Below are 20,010 nucleotides of genomic sequence, written 5' to 3' on the forward strand. Positions count from 1 at the left end.
GACCGGTATTAAAGACACGTTACCTGAACAGAATGGTGCTAATTTCTTTTTGCGTAATATCTACGCGAACTCGCTCAGCTAATCCATTTTTAATATTTAAGTCTCTCTCGGAAACTTTTCTGCGTAGTTTTATCGTATCATTCTTGTTTTTCAGTCTCTCTTGCATCGGTAACTAATACTTGTGTAAAATAATAGGAAAAACATGTGCTTCATTTAATGCTAAGAAAATAAAGTTGTCAATCGTAGTTTTTTATACATTACTTTTGAATAAAATCGAATTCACGGCTATTATTATGAATCCCCGACATAACAAACACATGAAAAAATCTATTCGAAATCGATTTTATGGCCACCTTCGCAAAATCGACTCATTTTCGTACTTGCACTTCGTTCATTCATCCTCTGTTGCGTTCAATGCGACAGAAATGAACACATTGAAAAATACAACACACCAAGGAAACGTTTACCCACACAACACACGTTGTAATATAGATAATCATTATTTGTTTCCATATGGTAAACATTTATGTATATTGTATGTGGTCTCTGTTTGCATATGTAAGTCCACGCCTGTGTGTTAGGGTAAGCGCGCGTACTTTACACACACTTAAAAGTATCCATGCACACGAGACGAAGAATACGTCAGAGTTCATTCTACCAAGGCAGGTAGATTAGGACCGAAATGGAATGGACCGAACCAGAGGCGGATGGTGGATTTTCAAGGACTTAAACCGATTTCTAACAACAGAAACAGAGTAAAAGGAAACGAAAGCGAACAAATATTTAACGTTTATTTATTTTTAATATTGTAAAAAAGAATGATAGGTTTTAACATAGAAACAAATGGAATTACGTTTATTTGATCGCTGAAAATTAGGAATCGTTACTTAGAATTTAAGTAAAATACAAAAAGGACTTGTCGTAATTCTCAAATAATTAGAAGCACTTGATTCATACATATATACATATTAATCCGCCCCTGGACCGAACGTATCCGTTGCATTTGGACGCATCGATTTTAATTTATCGTTTAACTTTTTCCCATTTTTAAAATGGCAACGTACGTCCCTTCTACCGAGGTTTCGGTGGAGCCGATCATAGACCGTTATACGTCTTTGATCTGCCTCTAGAATCCGTCACCCCGAGACACCAGAAAGAAACCGCTTTGAATTTGTGGTGGTGGTATACGTGATCGATCAAGATTTATAACGGAGCCTCAATCCCTCGGAGGAAAAAAAAAGAAAAAAAATTATATATATATATCTGAGAACTGCACGTTCTTCTTGTGAACCGAATTCATAAATAATGCTCTGCTTAGAAGACATTTTGAAAAGTTATTATATAAATTTGCAAAATTGCGGGATGTAACGAATTATCCTCGAACTCTATCGACAATTTTCACGAGATCGATCATGCCTACAAAAATGAATATCATATATATATATATAATATATATACACGCATACACTCACGCACATACATATATACAAACGTATAGATGCATGCATACGTGCGTATGTATGTCAAGGGGAATATCGGAACAATATAATTTTTTATACGCGTACATAATTTGTTCTCGTTTTCTTCTTTTCCTTTCTTTTATCGCGACATTAGTGAGCAAGTGCCTGGTAAATATCTGTTGTATACATATTCTTGTGTATAATATATGCATATATATATTATAACATATATACGGGAGATAGGGGAAGAAAGAAAGATAGAAGAGAGGAGAGGAAAGGCGAAACGAAGGAGAGTGGATAACGAGAACAAGAGAGACACAAAGAGGAGAAAAAGATACAGAGCGATAGAATTAGAGCTTGTAAGAACGAGCGAAAATTCAGGACATCAGAAATCTAGAAAGAAATATCTTAAAAAATCGTCGCGTATCGATTGGCCGTTTTAAAAACCAAAACTAGATATTTCCTTCCTTCTTAGACATTTGCGCGCTAGCAACGGACGGTCATGGCATACGATGAATAAAATTGTATTTTTGGAGTTGTGTGCTTCACTCACCTCGATGATACAGCAACTACGATAACAGCACAAATTCAAATTTTGAAATAAATATATAAAAACAAAAAAACGAGTAATACTTTCCAGTCGTTTTGAACAATTCAAATATAAATCAGATACATACGCACACACGCGCGCGTGGACGCAAACACACACGAAGAATACAATGGAAAGAAGGAAACGGATATGCACACAAAATGTAGGATCGTGTGCTTGTACGCACGTGTGTACGTGCAGAGTTTGTTAAATACTAGTAACGTGCAATATGTAAAAAGTATTAAATGTAAAAATTAAGTCACCACTGATGTTGTGTTGGAACTTAATAACTTAATGTATTTTTACTCTCCTTTCTCCTCCTGCGTTCTTCCCTTCGTATAATAATATCGTACTTGCTAGACAATGTGAAATTTAATTTAATGACAACTGGATATAATGTAATTAGATTCATGCGTGCTTTTTTCCTTTGACTTCCTTTCTTCTCGAATCTCTGTTTTGTTTAGCGATACTTTAGATGGTAAATAGTGAACAGCAGATCTGGGAGTAGTAACAGTGTTTCGTGGTCGTTTTTCGCATCCCATGTCTCGTCTTAACAATGAAATCAACTATTTTTTTGTTTCTACACACCCCTCAAAGACTAGTTTATTCAACGCTTTTCTTCAGTTGGTCGTGGTGTCAATAGCATCATTTACGTTCAATCGTCTACCAGCAGCGCTCTCTCCCTCTCTTTCTCTCTCTCATTTTTTTTTTTATAGCACACATATATAATCAAAGAACATTTTTGTTCTCTATTATACTCATCTATGCTATCTCTTCCTCATCAACGTTGCACGACGCGACATGGTCTGCGAAATTTTATCCTGTCCTTTCCTCTGTTCATCCACAATTTGCTCCTTCCTGTTCTTCCACACAAATACGAGTCGATACGATTCCCTCGGATAAACTTGTTGCCAGAGACCGAGTAATTCTCACGACTCGACCGCTTCCTTTCTTTAAGGGTCATATATGGCGCAGCAACATAACATTCTACGTTAATTTTGCATAAATTCACTAATTTTTTGTTTCGCTTTTGTTACTTTTTCTTCATTTCTCTTTGCCCCCCTTTCTCTCTCTGTTCCCCTCCTGTCGAAGGCTGACACTCTTGTTTTAAAGTCAAACATTCGAATTTTAAATTTCCCGCGAGTAGCAAATAGCAATTATACTCAGCGACCAGTACGCGAATCGATCCTTCAGGAAAGGATTCGGTCGAGAACTAGATTTTCTCGTGTTCAAGCTTTCGAACCGGGCTTAACAGCTGTGGCGGTGGCGTTGGCAGCAATATACGGTCGCACATTGGAACAAAGAGGTCACGACGACTTTCAAGAAGGAGATCAAGGAAATAAGGATTCGGAAAAAAGGCGGTGATGTTTTTATGAGTGTGGAAGGAAGAAAGGTAGGAAGGGAGGAAGGAAACCTGAATAGAGGATGAGATAGAATAATAAAACGGAAGAATAAGGAGCAATTTAAAATAGACAGAACGATAGAGATTGGTAAACGGAATGAGAAAGAGGAAAGAAGTGATAGAGAAGAAGAGAGGTGGGTGGAAAAAAAAAGGAAGAAGGAAACGAGGTACGCGAGGGACGAAAGGACAGGCGAATGGATAAATCGATCTCGGATGGATGGATGGGTGAGCACTTCAAGGGACGGGGGGACGATAGAGAATAGGATGTTCTTATTAGGTTAGAAAGGACTTAAGCTTAGGAAGGTTAGTTATCTCCACTCTCCTGTGCTTCGTCCGCGTCACCCTGTGTGTCACTGGTCCAAAGAGTGAGGTTGTCGCGCAAAAGCTGCATAATTAGCGTGGAATCTTTGTAGCTGTCTTCGTTAAGTGTGTCCAACTCTGCGATCGCATCGTCGAACGCCTGAAACGTTTATGCGCAAATATTAATTTCACGAAACGATCGATTTTGTTTCTATTACATTACACACATGACTCTATTCAGCAATCGCGCTAAAAACTACAAAACTCATATTTGTTCAATCACGCGAGATCACACGTTCGTGCAAAGCATCAATCAATTTTGATTAGACATAGAAGATATTGTGAACATATGAATAGTAAATGCGAACGATGCGGAATGGTTACCGATACAGTGGAGACTCGTTATGACAACCGTCATACCAAGTATCGAAGTAGCGTTTTCTTATGTTTTACTTTTAACGGGTTAGTATACACTCAAAAACATAGCATGAACCGTACAATATTACGACACACTGATATATATATATATCATAAAAGATAGATTTCTTTGTTTAATATAAATGTAAAGTAGTCATCCAACCAAGCAGCAAATTGTCTATTATTCCTAACCTGTTTGGCAAGATGACAAGCTCTAGCCGGAGAATTAATAATTTCATAATAAAAAACAGAGAAGTTGAGTGCAAGACCGAGTCTGATGGGATGCGTAGGCTGCATTCTTGCCTTTGCTATGTCAAACGCTTCTTGGTACGCTTTCTGTGAATCCTCGACTACCGCTGTAATGCAAACCGGGAAACCCAGATTATAACTTTCATAAATTTCCAATTATCACCTTTGTTCAGGTACATCTATATGAATTTGTAACGTATGTAATAAGCGCGCAGACGCGCCATGTTCACGTTAGGATCGGAAAGGATGAAAAAAGGGAAAAGGAAACGTAAGAGTGACTACCCATCCCCTGTACGCAACTCACTTTCACGAGTCAAGCGGTATTTTCACAATCGCGAACACGAGGAATCGACCAAGTTCGATAGCATGTCAACATGTTGAAAAAATGAAAGCGTCTTCCTAACCGCAATATAAGGTAAAATCACATTTTGCCTCCACTGCATCACCACCACTGTCCTTCTTATTGTATCTTCTCGCGATTGCTGTAAACTATCGACATCATCCTCGGTTTCATAAATTATACCTGTTTGGCCAGCTGGCAGGCCTTGTCTGGTGAGTTGATGATCTCGTAATAAAAAACGGAGAAGTTGAGTGCAAGACCGAGTCTGATGGGATGCGTAGGCTGCATTCTTGCCTTTGCTATGTCAAACGCTTCTTGGTACGCTTTCTGTGAATCCTCGACTACCGCTGTAATGCAAACCGGGAAATCCAGATTACAATTTCTACAAACGTATACATAAAGCGTGACCTCCCTTTGTCGCGATGTATACATAAGGACATCGGAATAGGAAGAATGAAAAGGAAACTAGGAAATAACACGAACAACCTATTCGTGTGGCTTTTACGTGAAACGTTTACAAAATTCGTTATAGTATATGCGAACGTACTATACACCGTTATGCAAATAAACAAAAAGAGAAGAAAAAAAGACGAAAAACGGAAAAAAAAAAAAATTAAAGATTCGGTAGACATGTTAAAAAGATAAAAGTGCCTCTTCCTCCGATCCATAAACGATAAAGACGAATCATGATTTTGACTCCACTGCATCATCACCATCCTTTCGCATCTTTTCCGCGATTGCTGTAAAGTCTATTATCGATATGCGTAACAATCCTCGAGCCTTTATGAATTATACCTGTTTAGCCAACTGGCAGGCCTTGTCTGGAGAGGTGAGGATCTCGTAATAGAAAACGGAGAAGTTGAGGGCAAGACCTAGCCTGATCGGGTGGGTAGGCTGCATCTTTGCTTTGCTGATTTCGAACGCATCCTGGTATGCCTTCTGGCTGTCGTCTACCACGGCTGAATATATTACGTGCAAAATTATCAGCAAAATTTCAATCTATTCGTGATCGTCGATATTTCGAATTTAACATCGATGGTGCCTCAATATATGGTGTCTTTAATGTTTCGCAGATAATCGTAATGATGATGATGATGATGATGATGACGACGATGATGATGATGATGATGATGATGATGATGAAGACGACGACGACGACGACGACGACGACGACGACGACGACGAGGATGAAGATGAAGATGAAGATGAAGATGAAGATGATGTGATAATGAGTAATAATAATGATAATAATAATGATAACAGTAATAGCAACACTGATATTAAATGATTTAATATACGTTTAGATGATAATTGATGCAATTTTACGGAACGTGTAATTGTGCTTTGGTAAATTTCAAACTAATTACGAAACAAAGGATACCGCTGGTGTATTTTGTTGTGCGAATTTAAAAGCAAACATACTTAAATAAGATAAAACATGGCAAACGTTTTTAACATTACCAAAATGAAAAGTAGAGATATACAGCGTTAAAATACACTGATATTTTAAAAACGTTTTTTCTTTCTGTGATATATAGAAACAGAAATTCCGATATGCGATGGATGTCACGATGTAATTTTTCAACACCACTTAAATCCAAGAATGCGTTAGGGAGTAGTTTCATTGAAGAACATCTGCCGTTGCAGCTGCGCTTTCCATTTTCTGAAGTACAACTACGAGGGCGGGCACAGGTACGAGAGATCATTGTGCGAAATCTTTCTACTCGAAGAAAGACCCACATCGACTCACACAATGTCAGATTACAAAAAAAGTCTCTTTGGCATCGTATTTACTTTCAAAATACCGTTATACATCATTGAAGCGTAATAACGCGAACAAACGTGTATATTGATATTTTGGAAAGGCGTAGATGAACAATTCCAGCCAAAAATGGTTAATCGTAATCGGTAAAACTATAATTGTGGAGTTAGTAATTTGTCACATTGTCATGTACATACCATTTCTAGTTTCTCCGGTAGCGACTTCTGCGAGATACCTGTAGTAGTCGCCCTTCATCTTGAGGTAGAATACTTTACTCTCGGCACTACTAGCCTTGGGGATCAGGTACTTATCAAGGAGTCCCTAAAATATCGACAGCAAAATTAGTCTTTTCATGTTTTCCTTTTATTTCAGATACTTATGTCAGATAAATGGTCAATCTACGTAGCAGTGAAAATGTTATTTGTACAAATGACACACGACGCGCGTCGAATGACTAAGAAACTCGACGGCGACGGCTTCTTTCCTTTTCGCATATTTCGGAATAATTGAAATTTTCTTCGTTTACGATACCGATTAAGAATAATAAAATACGTTTTGTTATACTTCCGAACCGATGAGAAAGGACCCGAGACGAGCAACTAGGCGTCGAGTAATAAACGAATCACGTGAAATTCAAACCACCAACGACGACGATGCTTGTTTCTCAACTATGGGAATACGTAGACGCGACAAAAAGGATGTAAAAGGTGTAAGGCGACCCGTTGATGAACACCAAAAGTTAGACTCTGCTTTGCAAACAATCCATTTTCCTAGTCAGAGAAGCCATCGCCCAGAACAGACTGTAACCATCGCTTAATCGCGTGACTTTTGTCACGCTTCCGCGATTCGTATGTTACCAAAATCACGCACGCGTAATTGGTTCAAGCGATGAAGAAAAGATAAATTCTTACCAATACATCATAACAGATTTCACGTAATTCCTTCTCAACCTTTTCCCGGTATTCCTTAGCCATTTGTTGTTTGCGCTCGGAACCTTCGGTTTTCTGCTCAATGGAGGAGATGACTCGCCACGAGCTACGTCTTGCACCGACAACATTCTTGTACGCTACCGACAATAAGTTCCTTTCTTCGTTCGATAACTCGACTCCAGTTTCGGTGACTGACTTCATCGCGGCTGCCATATCATCGTACCTCTCTGCCTGTTCGGCGAGCTTTGCACGTTGTACCAATTCCTCCTTGTCCACGGACATTGTATTGGCTGGAAAGCAAAAAGTTCCAATGTACATAAAAGAAAAATCCTGTTTCGTGCAATTTATAAGATATAGAAAGTCGTTAAGAAGTGAGAGTGAGAGTGATAGAGGCGGGAAATAAGGAAGATTCGTAATGTACATCGCTAGAAAAACGTGTAACGATGCAGCATCGTTGGATTAACACAACGCAACTTCAATGTCGCCGAGTTCATTTTCTCATCTATCCGGGAGTCGTTCGTAGGCACGTGAGAATAGATTTCACCGACGCGTTTAGAACACAGGATGACGTACTCTGGTTGGGCGCGCATGCGCACGCGCACACGTACTCCGTCTGACCTAACTGGCCTCGTTCGACGTGAACGATATCCGCACATAGATCACGAACATCGTGACCATTCCTCCCCCTATTTCTTCCTAAAGGAACAGCTGCTCTTTTCTCAAAATTACACTTGAACAGCTGTTTCGAGAGCATAATCAAAGACATTTCCTTTTACCTGGCATGGTCACACCAAATGGTCATTGGCAGTGGATTTACCCGAAAGAGAATTTCGGCCTTCCTTGACCTTGACCATTGATGTCGTGAACGTTGTGCGCTTTTAACCTTGAACAAAACACTTTTACGATTCGAAGCTTACTATTCGCTAAAATTTATGCTGCTCATACGGTTAATGATGAACTTATTACGCGTGAAAACATTCCACGTTAAAAACTGCGACTTTCGATTAACTTTACGCTATTTTCGCTCATTTATATCGATTTATTAATGTCTCCGACCTGATCCATAACATAATCGATAAGTAGGGCTAACCAACTATCGCATTCTATTTTCATTCAAGAAGAGCGATCATTATCTCGTACATAGATTACCAGTCAAATATCGACTTGTCTAGCTTGCTTGAACGTTAATACCGATAGAATTTCGTGCATATTTGGTCAATCCTTGTATATTCGCGACATTTTTACAGACGATCGAAACGTTTGTTATAACGGTTAAAATATCGTGTAAAATAATCGATCTACACGCATGAATAGAAGACGAGAATCTCGAATGCAACGATCTCGACTAACATGGATATAATCATATGGCAACGATGAGTCACTACGTCGGACCGCGTTACAACGCCAAACCGTAGTAGGTACACATCTAAACATCTTGACTCCTTTTAACACGTTTCACGTTCGTCGACCGTACGCGCACGCGCTTCTGAGGGCTTCGCCTTCATATTTTTACGTTTATGCATTTTTCCGTGGATCTTCGCAAGATCCGCGGGCGATCGTCGAAATTGACTTCTTTGCGAGAAAATTTCACGTGAGGATGGATTCGTCGACAAGTTGATTAATTCATTAAAGGTATATAAACGAAAATAACTGCAGAGAATACGTGATGGTATCGGTGAGCCGTTTTTACATCAGCGTATCGCGTATCGCGTATGGCGCCCGATTCTCCCCCAATGAGTCACATACGACGTCGAGGAACAACGCTACGACGTAACAAGTAAATCTATATAACCTCATATATGGGGAGATTATTATTATTGCATTCAAGAATGAAAATAACGTGTCACGATTACACACCGGAAGCGATAACGACGCCTTACGTGCTTTTCTATGGATATCTAATAACGTTTCATTCGACTTTACGCAGTCACTTTCCACTCCCTTTCGTATCGATCATCCTCCTCTTTCTTCCTCGTACGCGCAAACTCTGTTCGATCCGCTTCACGATCTCGGTCTGCTCGAGTTTCCCATATTCCACGTTAAGCAAAGAAACTTAATCGTACCACTTATATATTCCTTCGGATTATCAGTCACCTGACTATTCGAAAACAGCATAGGCTTAAGGAAATAATTTTAGATGCGATTCGTTCTCATGATTCGAGTGAACGCAACAAAAATTGCTCCTTCCGTTGCTTATAGCGGTGGAAAAGACAAAATACGTTTTCTCCTTTGCACTATGCGATAGTCGTTAATCGTACGCGTTTGAAAATCGATAAAAATCGGTTTTAATGTTTAAACGTTGTCGTGACGTCTACCACGCGAATACAAGATGCGCAATTTTGAAAATGGGGTCGTCGATCGACTTCGCGTACTAGTAATTTCTTTAACGAAATTCGTACCGTGCTACTTAACAGATAACAAACTTGCGTTTTACTTGCGTGAATCGGTGAACGTTTGTATCGTCGCGCAACCATAAAGCGCTTCTAAATGATTTATCACGAAGTAGTAGCGAACGCGCAAGCGCACAATTTTCATAATTAACAGCTACCCAATTCGGACGAAAGATTGTTCGACGTGGCAAAACGGCGAATACGTTTCAAAATTTGTTCGCCTTTTTAATGCATTATCAGCCTGGTAAACAACAGTGACACCAGTTACGTCAAAAAATTGACGTATGAATCGTTATCCCTGCCATCATCGTCGTTCGTTCATTCATTCATTTCATACAACTATCCGTAGAACGTAAGCAAATATCGGGAAAAACAAGTCGTTTATTGTTGAGAATTGCGTAAAGAATAACGAAAACCAAGCACGAATTTCGTATTTAAGTATTTCCTGCACTCGATATCGATATCGGACTGTTTTCCATTGAATGGGAACGTACACGCATTGTCGAAAAGCTATCGCTCGTATGACATTAGAGGAAAAACGATCGATCGTAAATCGCGACCATGCGAGACATGTGCCCGTTTCAATTTGTTTCTCGTGTTCGTGTTCGTGTTCGAATACTCGCTAAAATGAGATCGCTGACTAGATTATTAATTTAACCGAGGTTCAATTGAATTCGAATCGGTCGAACGACACGTGAGTCGATACCACTAACCGAATCATCCTGACACCAAGCGGAGCACGTTGCGGTACGAGGTTAATTCTTTTGAAATTTCGTGTCTTCGCGCACGATACTTATCATTACGAGATCAGTCACCGACATACCACGATCCACGCGTGATCCGGTAGATCAGACGGAAGGTCAAGCAGCCAGATTCTTCTTCTTCGAAAACCCGGACGGAAATATTAAACCGGTAGGTGGTATTCAACGTCCTATATTTAATCGCGCGCAATCACCTGGCTTTAGGTTAGCAGAAGCTCGACGACACTGTTGCCGGATCTACTAGAGAACTGATGAGAAATCCTACGTTGCCAGTAAAATATTTCCGGCGCAAATTTTTCAAGCGGATCGCTAAACGCAACGAGATACAACTATTCGAGCCAAGTGTGATTTTCTTTCCAACTACTCTCGCTCAAACCTATATTTTTTACGCATTAAATACCCCGTAACAAACTATGTAATTATTCGTTTCGAAATGGACAGTGTTTTCTCCCGATTTATTCGTTAGGCTATCGCATTTTTCTCCCCTCTTTTTTCTTTCCATATCGTACTGTTTCTCTCACTACCGTTTTATCTCGTATGAACTTCATACTCGATCTTAGACGATTAACTTATTACCCACAATTTATATCAAACTGCTTTAAAAATCTTGCAAATGAAGTAACGAATTTCATAGTCATTTCATAGTAACAGAATTCTCATCGAAATGCCCAAATTTCAGGCGATTCTATAATTGAAATTATCAAATAAAAGTGATCGAAGATAAAGATGTCGTCCGAATTGAGAAACGTGACATCTTTGTCACGTTGATACAAGTACAAATTTTATCAGGCGACTCTTATTTATCTACGTCTATCTACATCGCGCTATACTACGTTTTCTATAATAAATTACCGTTCTTTTAAAAGACTTGCATGGCAACTAATATCGTTTGCATTTAAACCATTACTTTAGACATTAGAGATTTAAATTAGACATTTAATTAGTTACGATGCAATAATCGATACTTGGATAAATACGTGAACAAAAAGAAAGAAAGAAATAACCAAAGCAACGCGATCTTACAAAAAATTACACGAGGTTACCGTTTGAACGTGTTACAAGAGGAGGAAAGAGACATTCAATTTAGACACACAAAGTGGAAGCTTCCGTATGAGGTGAAGAGCAAAGCTCTCACTACAGACCGAAGGTCAGACGCGTGAAGCGATTCAAAATAAAAAAAAAAATTGCGTTCGTTTATCATGAATGGTTTGAGGTTATAGTCAACGTAGTCGCGTAGTTGAGCCGAAGAGGGAGCAGTCAAACGGAGCGCCACGGCGCTACTTTCACGAAGCGAGAGCGAAATTCTTCGTCTTTTCTCTCTCTCTCTCTCTCTCTCTCTCTCTCTCTCTCTGGTTTTCCTCCTCTCGCCCCCTAGCTAACACGCCCCGTCCTCGAAGCATTCACGACCGTTTCATGTCGCGATATGGACGAGAACAAGCCAGGACAAAGAAACCAACAACGGGAACACCTTGCTTCCGGCGAAAAACGAATCGGCGTCATTGCAGAGACCGCACCGTTCTATTTCTGCGTCGCAGTATTATACCGCAGAGATCGATAGCCAATTTACTTTCTCGATTCTTCGGTTCAATCAAAGGAAAATGCGACATGGATATGAAGTTTCTAGCATATTCTCTCGGCATAGTAACGGTTTGGGAAAAGGATGAAATAAAATAGATACGAAAGTAATCGTCTCTGTGGTGGCATGCATAAAAAGGACAGTTAGGTGAAGAGAAGACGTGGAGATAGAAAAAAAGATTCAAGTAAATGGAGAAGAACTGAAAAGATAGATAAAGCGTCAGCGAAGTAAAGACGCATAGAGTAAAAACGGAGCAACGATTCGTCGCAGTCTTACCTATAGTTAAAGTCTTTTGTACAATAAATACTTAAATAAATACACGATCAGCGTATTTCGTAGTTTCGCGTAAAATCGGGAGGGGGGCCGAAAACTGACTAGACTCTCGGTACTGCTAGTTCTTTTCTGTTCGGGGGGGTAAAGAGCGAGAACGTATTACGCGGAGAAACTACGCCGGGTCTTTTTCCTCAGTCACACTCAGTTACGGTACCACACATCCCTCAGTGACCACTCCCGCACAGTGACTGAGCCGGCAACGCTGCTCGTGGTGGGGACTCGGCGCGCCTCGTGCCAGGACTCGTCTCCATTCGGTACGAATCGTCACGGCTCGGTTTCTCTCGGTTTCTCTCGTGACCGAGCCGAAGTATTGATCGGTTCGCCCAGCATGGCCGGCTCAACGAGCTTGGGTGGGGCAGTGGTGCACGGATGTCCCTATCCCGGGACGCCAGCCATGGAATACGACGCGTTGTATTGTGCTGCGTTACGCAGCGCTGCGCGTTACATAGTATACACACATACTCTCACACCTTCCGCGTCTCTCTCTCTCTCTCTCTCTCTCTCTCTCTCACACACACACACACACACACACACCCACACACACACACCCACACACACACACATACCATATATTATTGCTTTTTTCTTTTTTTTTTTTTTTACATTTCTCCCTACCATATATTATCCATTCTTTCTTTCAAATAAACAAATCTTGTCTCGAAAAATGAATTTGGATAATTTCTCAAATTTAAAACTGGTATCAGTGAGAAATATACATGATCGATAAGTACGATAATTTTTTTGAATAATATGTGACACGCATATACCCACGCGCAAGATGCCGTACATCATTCTTTTTTCGTATTTTAATTCGTTGTAGGTTAAAAATTAAAACTACTGTTTGATATCGATAAGTATGCAAGAAAGTGAGCAGTCGATGGAAATCGATCGACAACGTAAAATCAAATTCTCAACATGGCGCGAGAACACGTGCATCGTCACGTGATATCCGGATCTACCAGCAAATCATTTTGGGAATACACGACATGCCTGGTTAGCCAACACAATCCAAAGGTATCGATTGATTCCCATTTCTGTTTGAAATAAAACTAGTTCGATCATATAGCACATCTAATACCAGTATTTAAATATACGTCCAATCGCGATATCAAACAACGAAACGTCAAAATTTCGAGCTTTGTGTAAAATATATTCGCTACAAAATTCGTCTTATCGGTTCCTAAATGTTCATATAAATTTATCAGAAAGAAAACTGCGTATATTCTTTCTTCGTTAAAGCTGTAATCATTTTGAGCAGGAAAAAAAGAACAAGGCCGAACTAGAAACATGGATGCATTTATACAATCAGGAAAAGGGAACGGAGAAAAAACGAATGCCGAAGATTCGCATCAACGAAGACACGGAAAAAGTGGTAATTATGTGGAATACAATGCTTATATCGGGAAGACGAGCACAGGAATAGATAGGTAGTCTTTCTATATCTTTCTTTCTCTTTCTCCCCCTCCCCCTCTCTCTCTCTCTCTGGCTGGCGAGGCTAAAATGAAATATTGATCTGCGGAGGCGCGCGCAACCCCTGCAACCGACCCGCCCTTCTTCCTTGGCCACTATTTTCCGTTGCTCACCCCCAACCCATACTAACCACATCCGCTTTGCTACTCTGCCAAATCTTGTAGAAATAGCTTATCGTTTCTCTCTTTTCCAATTGTTTCTCTCCCTTACTAAATTATCTCTTGCAGATCGCCGAGGTATCTAGGATTTTTCTCGCGTGTTATACTTATCCTTTACATCGGTAATCAAACAGGATACGGCGATGCTAGAAAGTAACGGAGAAAATGAGAGGCGAGTTGAAATATTATATTTTCCATATTTAATTATGTAACATACGACACCAACTAGATAACACGGAATTAGACATTTATAGGTACGATACACTGCGAACATTTCATTCGAAAGGACAGGTAATTAGATGGAGGACAACTGAGAAAAGTAGCTACGCATACGTACTCGGTTGTCGAATACACCTGTCTCGACGTATATTCCTATCGATCAACGGACAAGAGGGGTTGGTAAGGCGTGCGCTTGCCTTGATTCGATCGCTCCATTGTTCGAATACTACACGTGATAAAGACTCGATATCGAATAACTACGACCAAAGACGTTCCAAGATGAATAAAATGGCTCATTTAATTTCGAATGTACAGTAGCACAATATCGGAAAATAACGATAACTTAGTTACCGTATTTAAAATGCTACGACATGAACAGATTATCGGTCATTTTCTATGCACATAGTCAGAGACAATTAAAATTTAGTATTCCATGTATATTTTATCGCAGCGATGTACCAATGTAATTCTTTTAAAAGAACTGCGAGTCATTTTTAAATCTCCAAACATAATTTAGAACGTAAAATTTCTGATAGATGTATCGCGAGTCGTGTACGAAAGAGAATTATATAAATTCGATTTACAAATAACAAGACCGTACGAACAACGTAGTTATAGTAGAACGACGACTGTCCTATGCAACGTGAAATCATCCGCAAGCGAACTATTTCTCGAGTGACTATGTGTAGGTTTAGTTGGAAATTCAGAAAAGCGACGAAATTAACAATTTTCGTTCTAGCAATATGTTATTTGCTTTGGCGTTCGCGAGCAGGGAAATATTTGGCATAGAAACGAGTAGTTTTTCGCGGAACGTCGGTAGCAACCGATAAGGCGAGAGTTCGTTTGATCGTTGGTCGACCATGAACGAGTTTCTCGTTTCGCGTGAAGAACCAACTTGAATACGAGAGTAGACAATCAATATAAATACATGGAATGAAAAGAAAAAATTAAAACGGGTACATGTTATCGAGAATCGTGGAAGCTAACCATTACGACACTGACCTTGCACCGGTAGGCCAATTCGAAAATCGTCATCTTTGTCGTATGCTTTGAATTACGTATCCACCGAAATCCTGTGTTGCTCCATCGTCGAAGCAACTAGTGCAGTAATCGGTAAATTCAAGGATATTTCGCTATTGATTTTCAATAGTACATACACTGCGCTATTTTTACAACTGTATCTTAAAAGATTTGAAAAATATCCGAAGGACATCGGAATTTGCGCAACTTTCGATTCATCGGTGACGAATGCGCGTTAAGAATACAAGAAGCGAGAAATATTAGCGTAAACGATGGACGGAGCTTCTCTCTGTATTCACGACGCAACGCAGATCGAATACGATTCGCGAGAATTATTAAACGTCCGAGACATTAGCAACCGATTCGCGAAATATACACGGCAAGCCTTTTCAAGCGAAGAACGACGCGTGCTACAGGTGGTAGAGTATGGATAACGCGGGGGCGTGATTACTGCTGCTGTGCTCTTTCGGCTCTCTTCCCCGACCAGAATTTCTACTTTCAGCAGAGTTCCAGCTAATGGTTTTTACCACTTTTACCAAAGAATCCAGTTTCTACTGCTCTTCGTTTTACCGATTCGCTAACCTTCTACGTGTTTATCTTCCAATTGTAAAAGAAAGTCACGGAAAAATTTCTTTTCCAACGCATTGCCATTTGATACCGACTAATTAACGCAATCCACATAACGAGTATATGCTTTTGTCACTGTCATTCATTCGTCTTCTAATATACACCTCTACCGTTACACTCCATGTTTTCATTCACCGACAACCAAATCCTATGCCAACTTGAATTCATCGAGAAAATTCTTGAGTTGTGACTATGACGACTCTTTTACTTTAATTATGCGCTTTTTTCCATTCCGTATCTACTCGTCACTATTTACAATTATCGTATTGCTATACGAATAGCATTGCTTTCATACCTTATTTCCAAATCTTGCCGATGACTCGAATCAACTCGAATAAACTCGACGAGCGGAACAATGCTATGAAACGTAGCGAAGTCTTCGGACAGGACTATTCCTCAGCCATCTTCTGACACGAGGAACGAACAGTATCTTTCGTTTTCCACCACTGAGTCGTCCGATGATGAAAAGAACCAAGCGAAAAACATTGCACGCAAGGGGTATATTTACGTTAGAGGTGGCACGGGCACTCAAAGAAACGAAACATAGCGCAGCTATACGCGATGAACTCGCGCGAGTTTCTGCGTCAGCCGTCTTGGAATAGCGAGTGATGTCAAGCTCGCTGTTTCGATTCGGTTCAGCTCGTTCGTTTACACGAGTCGGCCAAATACGTACTCCTACGCGATAAAGTCTTTCCGCTCATTGAACCGAGAGAAATCTTCCAATCGTTGAAATACCATCGACCAATCGAAATCAACACCAACGCTAACGCGAAATCGATCGCTGAAAACTAATGGTCCTACGAGTCCTTTTGCCTTTGGCTTTTTGTTCGTTTGAATTCTCTCAGAAATAGGTTCTAGTTTCCAAATCGAACGATGAGAAAAAAGCAGTGCGACTAGAAAATTGGAGAGCGAAACAACCGTGGATGATTAACTAGGTTGGGAACATAGGTTAGAAACAAAGGTCAAAAAGATAGGTTAGCGTTGCATAAACGCAAGCGAATGATCATTATTCGAATAAATTCAATGATTCGCAAACATCGTCGTTGAATTCGTTTGATTTTTGAACGCGGAAACATGCTTCGCGTAAACAATTATGTAAGAATGTTCCCACAAGCAAGACTTTCATAATTCGACTGTGCTCAGCAGAAAAACAAGACTAACTCAGTTTTTTTTCTAAGTAAAGAAAAATGCTTCTCGGGTTAGCTGCCCCCGATAAAGAACATATGGGAAAACTCAGACGTGTGTCTGATATAGCTGTAATATATTATTAACTGACAAAATGACATTTCCAACGGTACCGTCTTTGCGTGAATTTCGATCTCGGCCACGAAACCGTACTGCAGACAGACACGGTGGTCTCGATACTATATGTGACCATAAGTTCGATAACGCGTTCGATTATACGCGTTCTTTTTAAGACAGGTACATGTCACATAACTAATATCACGTTAATAGAACACATGGTAGAAAGATGCTAAAGATTATGAAATCGTGACGAACGAACAGTTATCTGTAAATTTATTTGTACGTATTAGCTGGCAGCTAGTTTGAAGACTCTTTCGTCAAAGTCATGTCTAAACAGTTTTACGTCAGCTTAGATATTCTGATATTTTTGCATCCGGGTTCGATCGTCAAACGTCGAACACCGAATAGGAACACATCCTTACTGTCTAGTCGCGAATTTTTGGACAAACGTGGATCAACGAAACGCGAGCACGTTGACATTATTACACTGTCTTAACCACTGTTTATGTGTACCACTCATCGATCAATGATCATCTTCAATATACTTTATTTCAACCGAATACTTTGTATATCGACTACGAATGATTGAATACCCTGGTATAATTTTTGCTTTTGCTGATAATAGACCAAATTTTGTCGAACTTAATTGCGCATAAAATTATCTCGAGATACAGAAAGAGAAACAAGTTAGGGATGATTGAACCGATAGACGTGGGAGTGGTACGAATCGATATAATTAGGTCACCAAGATTTCCACATTTGCTAACAAATTTAAAAGTGGATGCAACTTTCCTCGATCTTCTTAATAACCTTTTGACTCTGTATTCGTCGACAAATCTAAAGACATAAAAATGTTGACATAAAAAAATCAGAAAGAGAAAATGAAGAATCGATATAGTAAAGAAAAATCGATGTATCTTATAGACACGTCACCGATACGACACCGACCGAACGAATAAGCGAGCCTACACGAACGAATGAACGACGAAAGGCTGGAAGAAGAGGTTGTCGTTGGTATCGTCGTCGTCGTCGTCGTCGTTGTCGTCGTCGTCGTCGTCGTCGTCGTCGTCGTCGTCGTCGTCGTCGTCGTCGTCATCGACCTTGAAGGAAAGAGTAGGCTTCGTCTCAGTTCGAGTTGTTCGATGACCGAGAATGGGTAGGGGAAGAGTATGAGAGAGTTCACGGTCCCCCACTACGAACAAACGCCTACTTTTTGCTAAAATTACTGATTAATATTATTGTAGCTACTAGTCACACGATTACGCACATACCGATAAATAAACATTCGATGAAAAAAAGGATGGAACAATAACAATGCAATTCCCTATATCAAATAGTATACGGTTTAATTATATCATCAAAAATGAAAAGATAACCTATAACGTACTTGAAACAAAAAGTGAAGACGCTAATACATCTTCGATGGTGCATTGCTGTTGCATTCAATTGTTTCACTGAAAATTTCTTATAAAATTCAACGATGTACTATTTCGTGAAAAGAATGGTCTATGAATCACGCGCATGCTATGCCGGGCAATAATAAGACGCTACATAAATGGGAGTAATTCATATGTATCACGACAAATATATGGATATTAAAATCGAATGCCAATATCGATGAATATCCACATACATGAAGTTCGGTGTTTATCAGTCAAGACGTGTCGAAGCAATATCGAAAGCATGATAATCGCTTCACCTGTCAAAGGGCGTGTGCTCGACATAGCTCGTATGCGCCTCTACAAAGATGGAAAACGCGTGTGATGTTTTAACGCGACTTCAAGCGTAAGCAGGCCAGATATCGTACGTGTGAGAACAAGCAAAATTTATTACGCTATGTATCTCTGATTTCTCTATACCATATAAGGAATCAAATATTGTAAAAAAATATCAGTTATCGTAACATCGATTCAATACTCATATGATTAACTGTCATTTCGAGAAATTTCTATCATCGATGAAAACAACTACGATCGACTTAACTTTCGTGTCGGTATAAAACAGAACCAAACATGAAATCGAACATTTTTGGATTCTTTTCAATCATAAAATGTAATTTCATCACTGACTGTATAACTAAGATGGCGGCAATTATCTTATCCATTTAGGGCTGTCGCGTCGCGTGCGTCGTATCCGCTATGAGTAGCAAGTGACTACCTTCAGAGTGTCTTCTATCGCATTGTAATCCAACTAACTTTATCAAAATGATAATTTGTTTAATAAACGAATAGAATAATGTATAAATTATACAATAACAACAAGATGAACGATTTCAATTTTGAAAATATAACAAAGCGATTGAATTATAGGTTATTTCGAGCGACTTAGGCAAAGGATCGGGGGCTGCATGGCTACGGGGTTCACACGACCCATGAGCAATTACACTTCATATTATTTGCGACTGATATTTTAAAAGACATTGGATGCAATGACTCCAATCTAACTTTCACACTCGCACATGATTACAGTCGATCAAGGACTCACCTTTAAAGTGTTACAAACGGCCTAGAAAATCGAGGCTTCGGCGTATTCAACGGCTCCCGTCCACTACGATCTCACAGAGTGCACTGGCGCAACGAGCGGAAGCCGCCATTTTGAACTGCGTTCACTTGACGCTTTCCGTTCATTCGAAAACACTTGTTCACTGTTCCCACCATTTCTTAAATCTATCGATATAAAGAAACTATTCGTTTGTATTTCTTTTAAAGAATCGATTATTCTCCATTTCACAAAGCATTTTTGTACTTATACCTTTCGAAATAT

General features: G+C 39.8%; 1 protein-coding gene across 4 annotated transcripts; it reads right to left on the reverse strand.

The window, feature by feature from the left end:
* Window positions 1-778: 778 nt before the first annotated feature.
* Window positions 779-19,848, reverse strand: 14-3-3zeta (tyrosine 3-monooxygenase/tryptophan 5-monooxygenase activation protein zeta). Of its 4 annotated transcripts, none has more exons than XM_017909243.1 (5): window positions 19,732-19,848; window positions 7,431-7,738; window positions 6,717-6,840; window positions 4,941-5,104; window positions 779-3,911 (listed from the first exon to the last, which is right to left on the reverse strand). In XM_017909243.1, exons 2-5 carry the CDS (start codon window positions 7,728-7,730, stop codon window positions 3,756-3,758), a joined length of 744 nt encoding a protein of 247 aa, XP_017764732.1. In that variant the 5' UTR covers window positions 7,731-7,738; window positions 19,732-19,848; the 3' UTR covers window positions 779-3,755. The 4 variants fall into 4 exon arrangements, with proteins under 4 accessions (XP_017764732.1, XP_017764728.1, XP_017764731.1 ...); XM_017909239.1 differs by lacking the exon at window positions 4,941-5,104 and adding an exon at window positions 5,553-5,716; XM_017909242.1 differs by lacking the exons at window positions 4,941-5,104; window positions 19,732-19,848 and adding exons at window positions 5,553-5,716; window positions 16,298-16,449.
* Between the last annotated feature and the right edge of the window lie 162 nt (window positions 19,849-20,010).

The sequence above is a fragment of the Eufriesea mexicana genome, unplaced genomic scaffold (genome assembly GCF_001483705.2).
Source record: "Eufriesea mexicana isolate 0111107269 unplaced genomic scaffold, ASM148370v2 scaffold16629, whole genome shotgun sequence".
Taxonomy (NCBI): domain Eukaryota; kingdom Metazoa; phylum Arthropoda; class Insecta; order Hymenoptera; family Apidae; genus Eufriesea; species Eufriesea mexicana.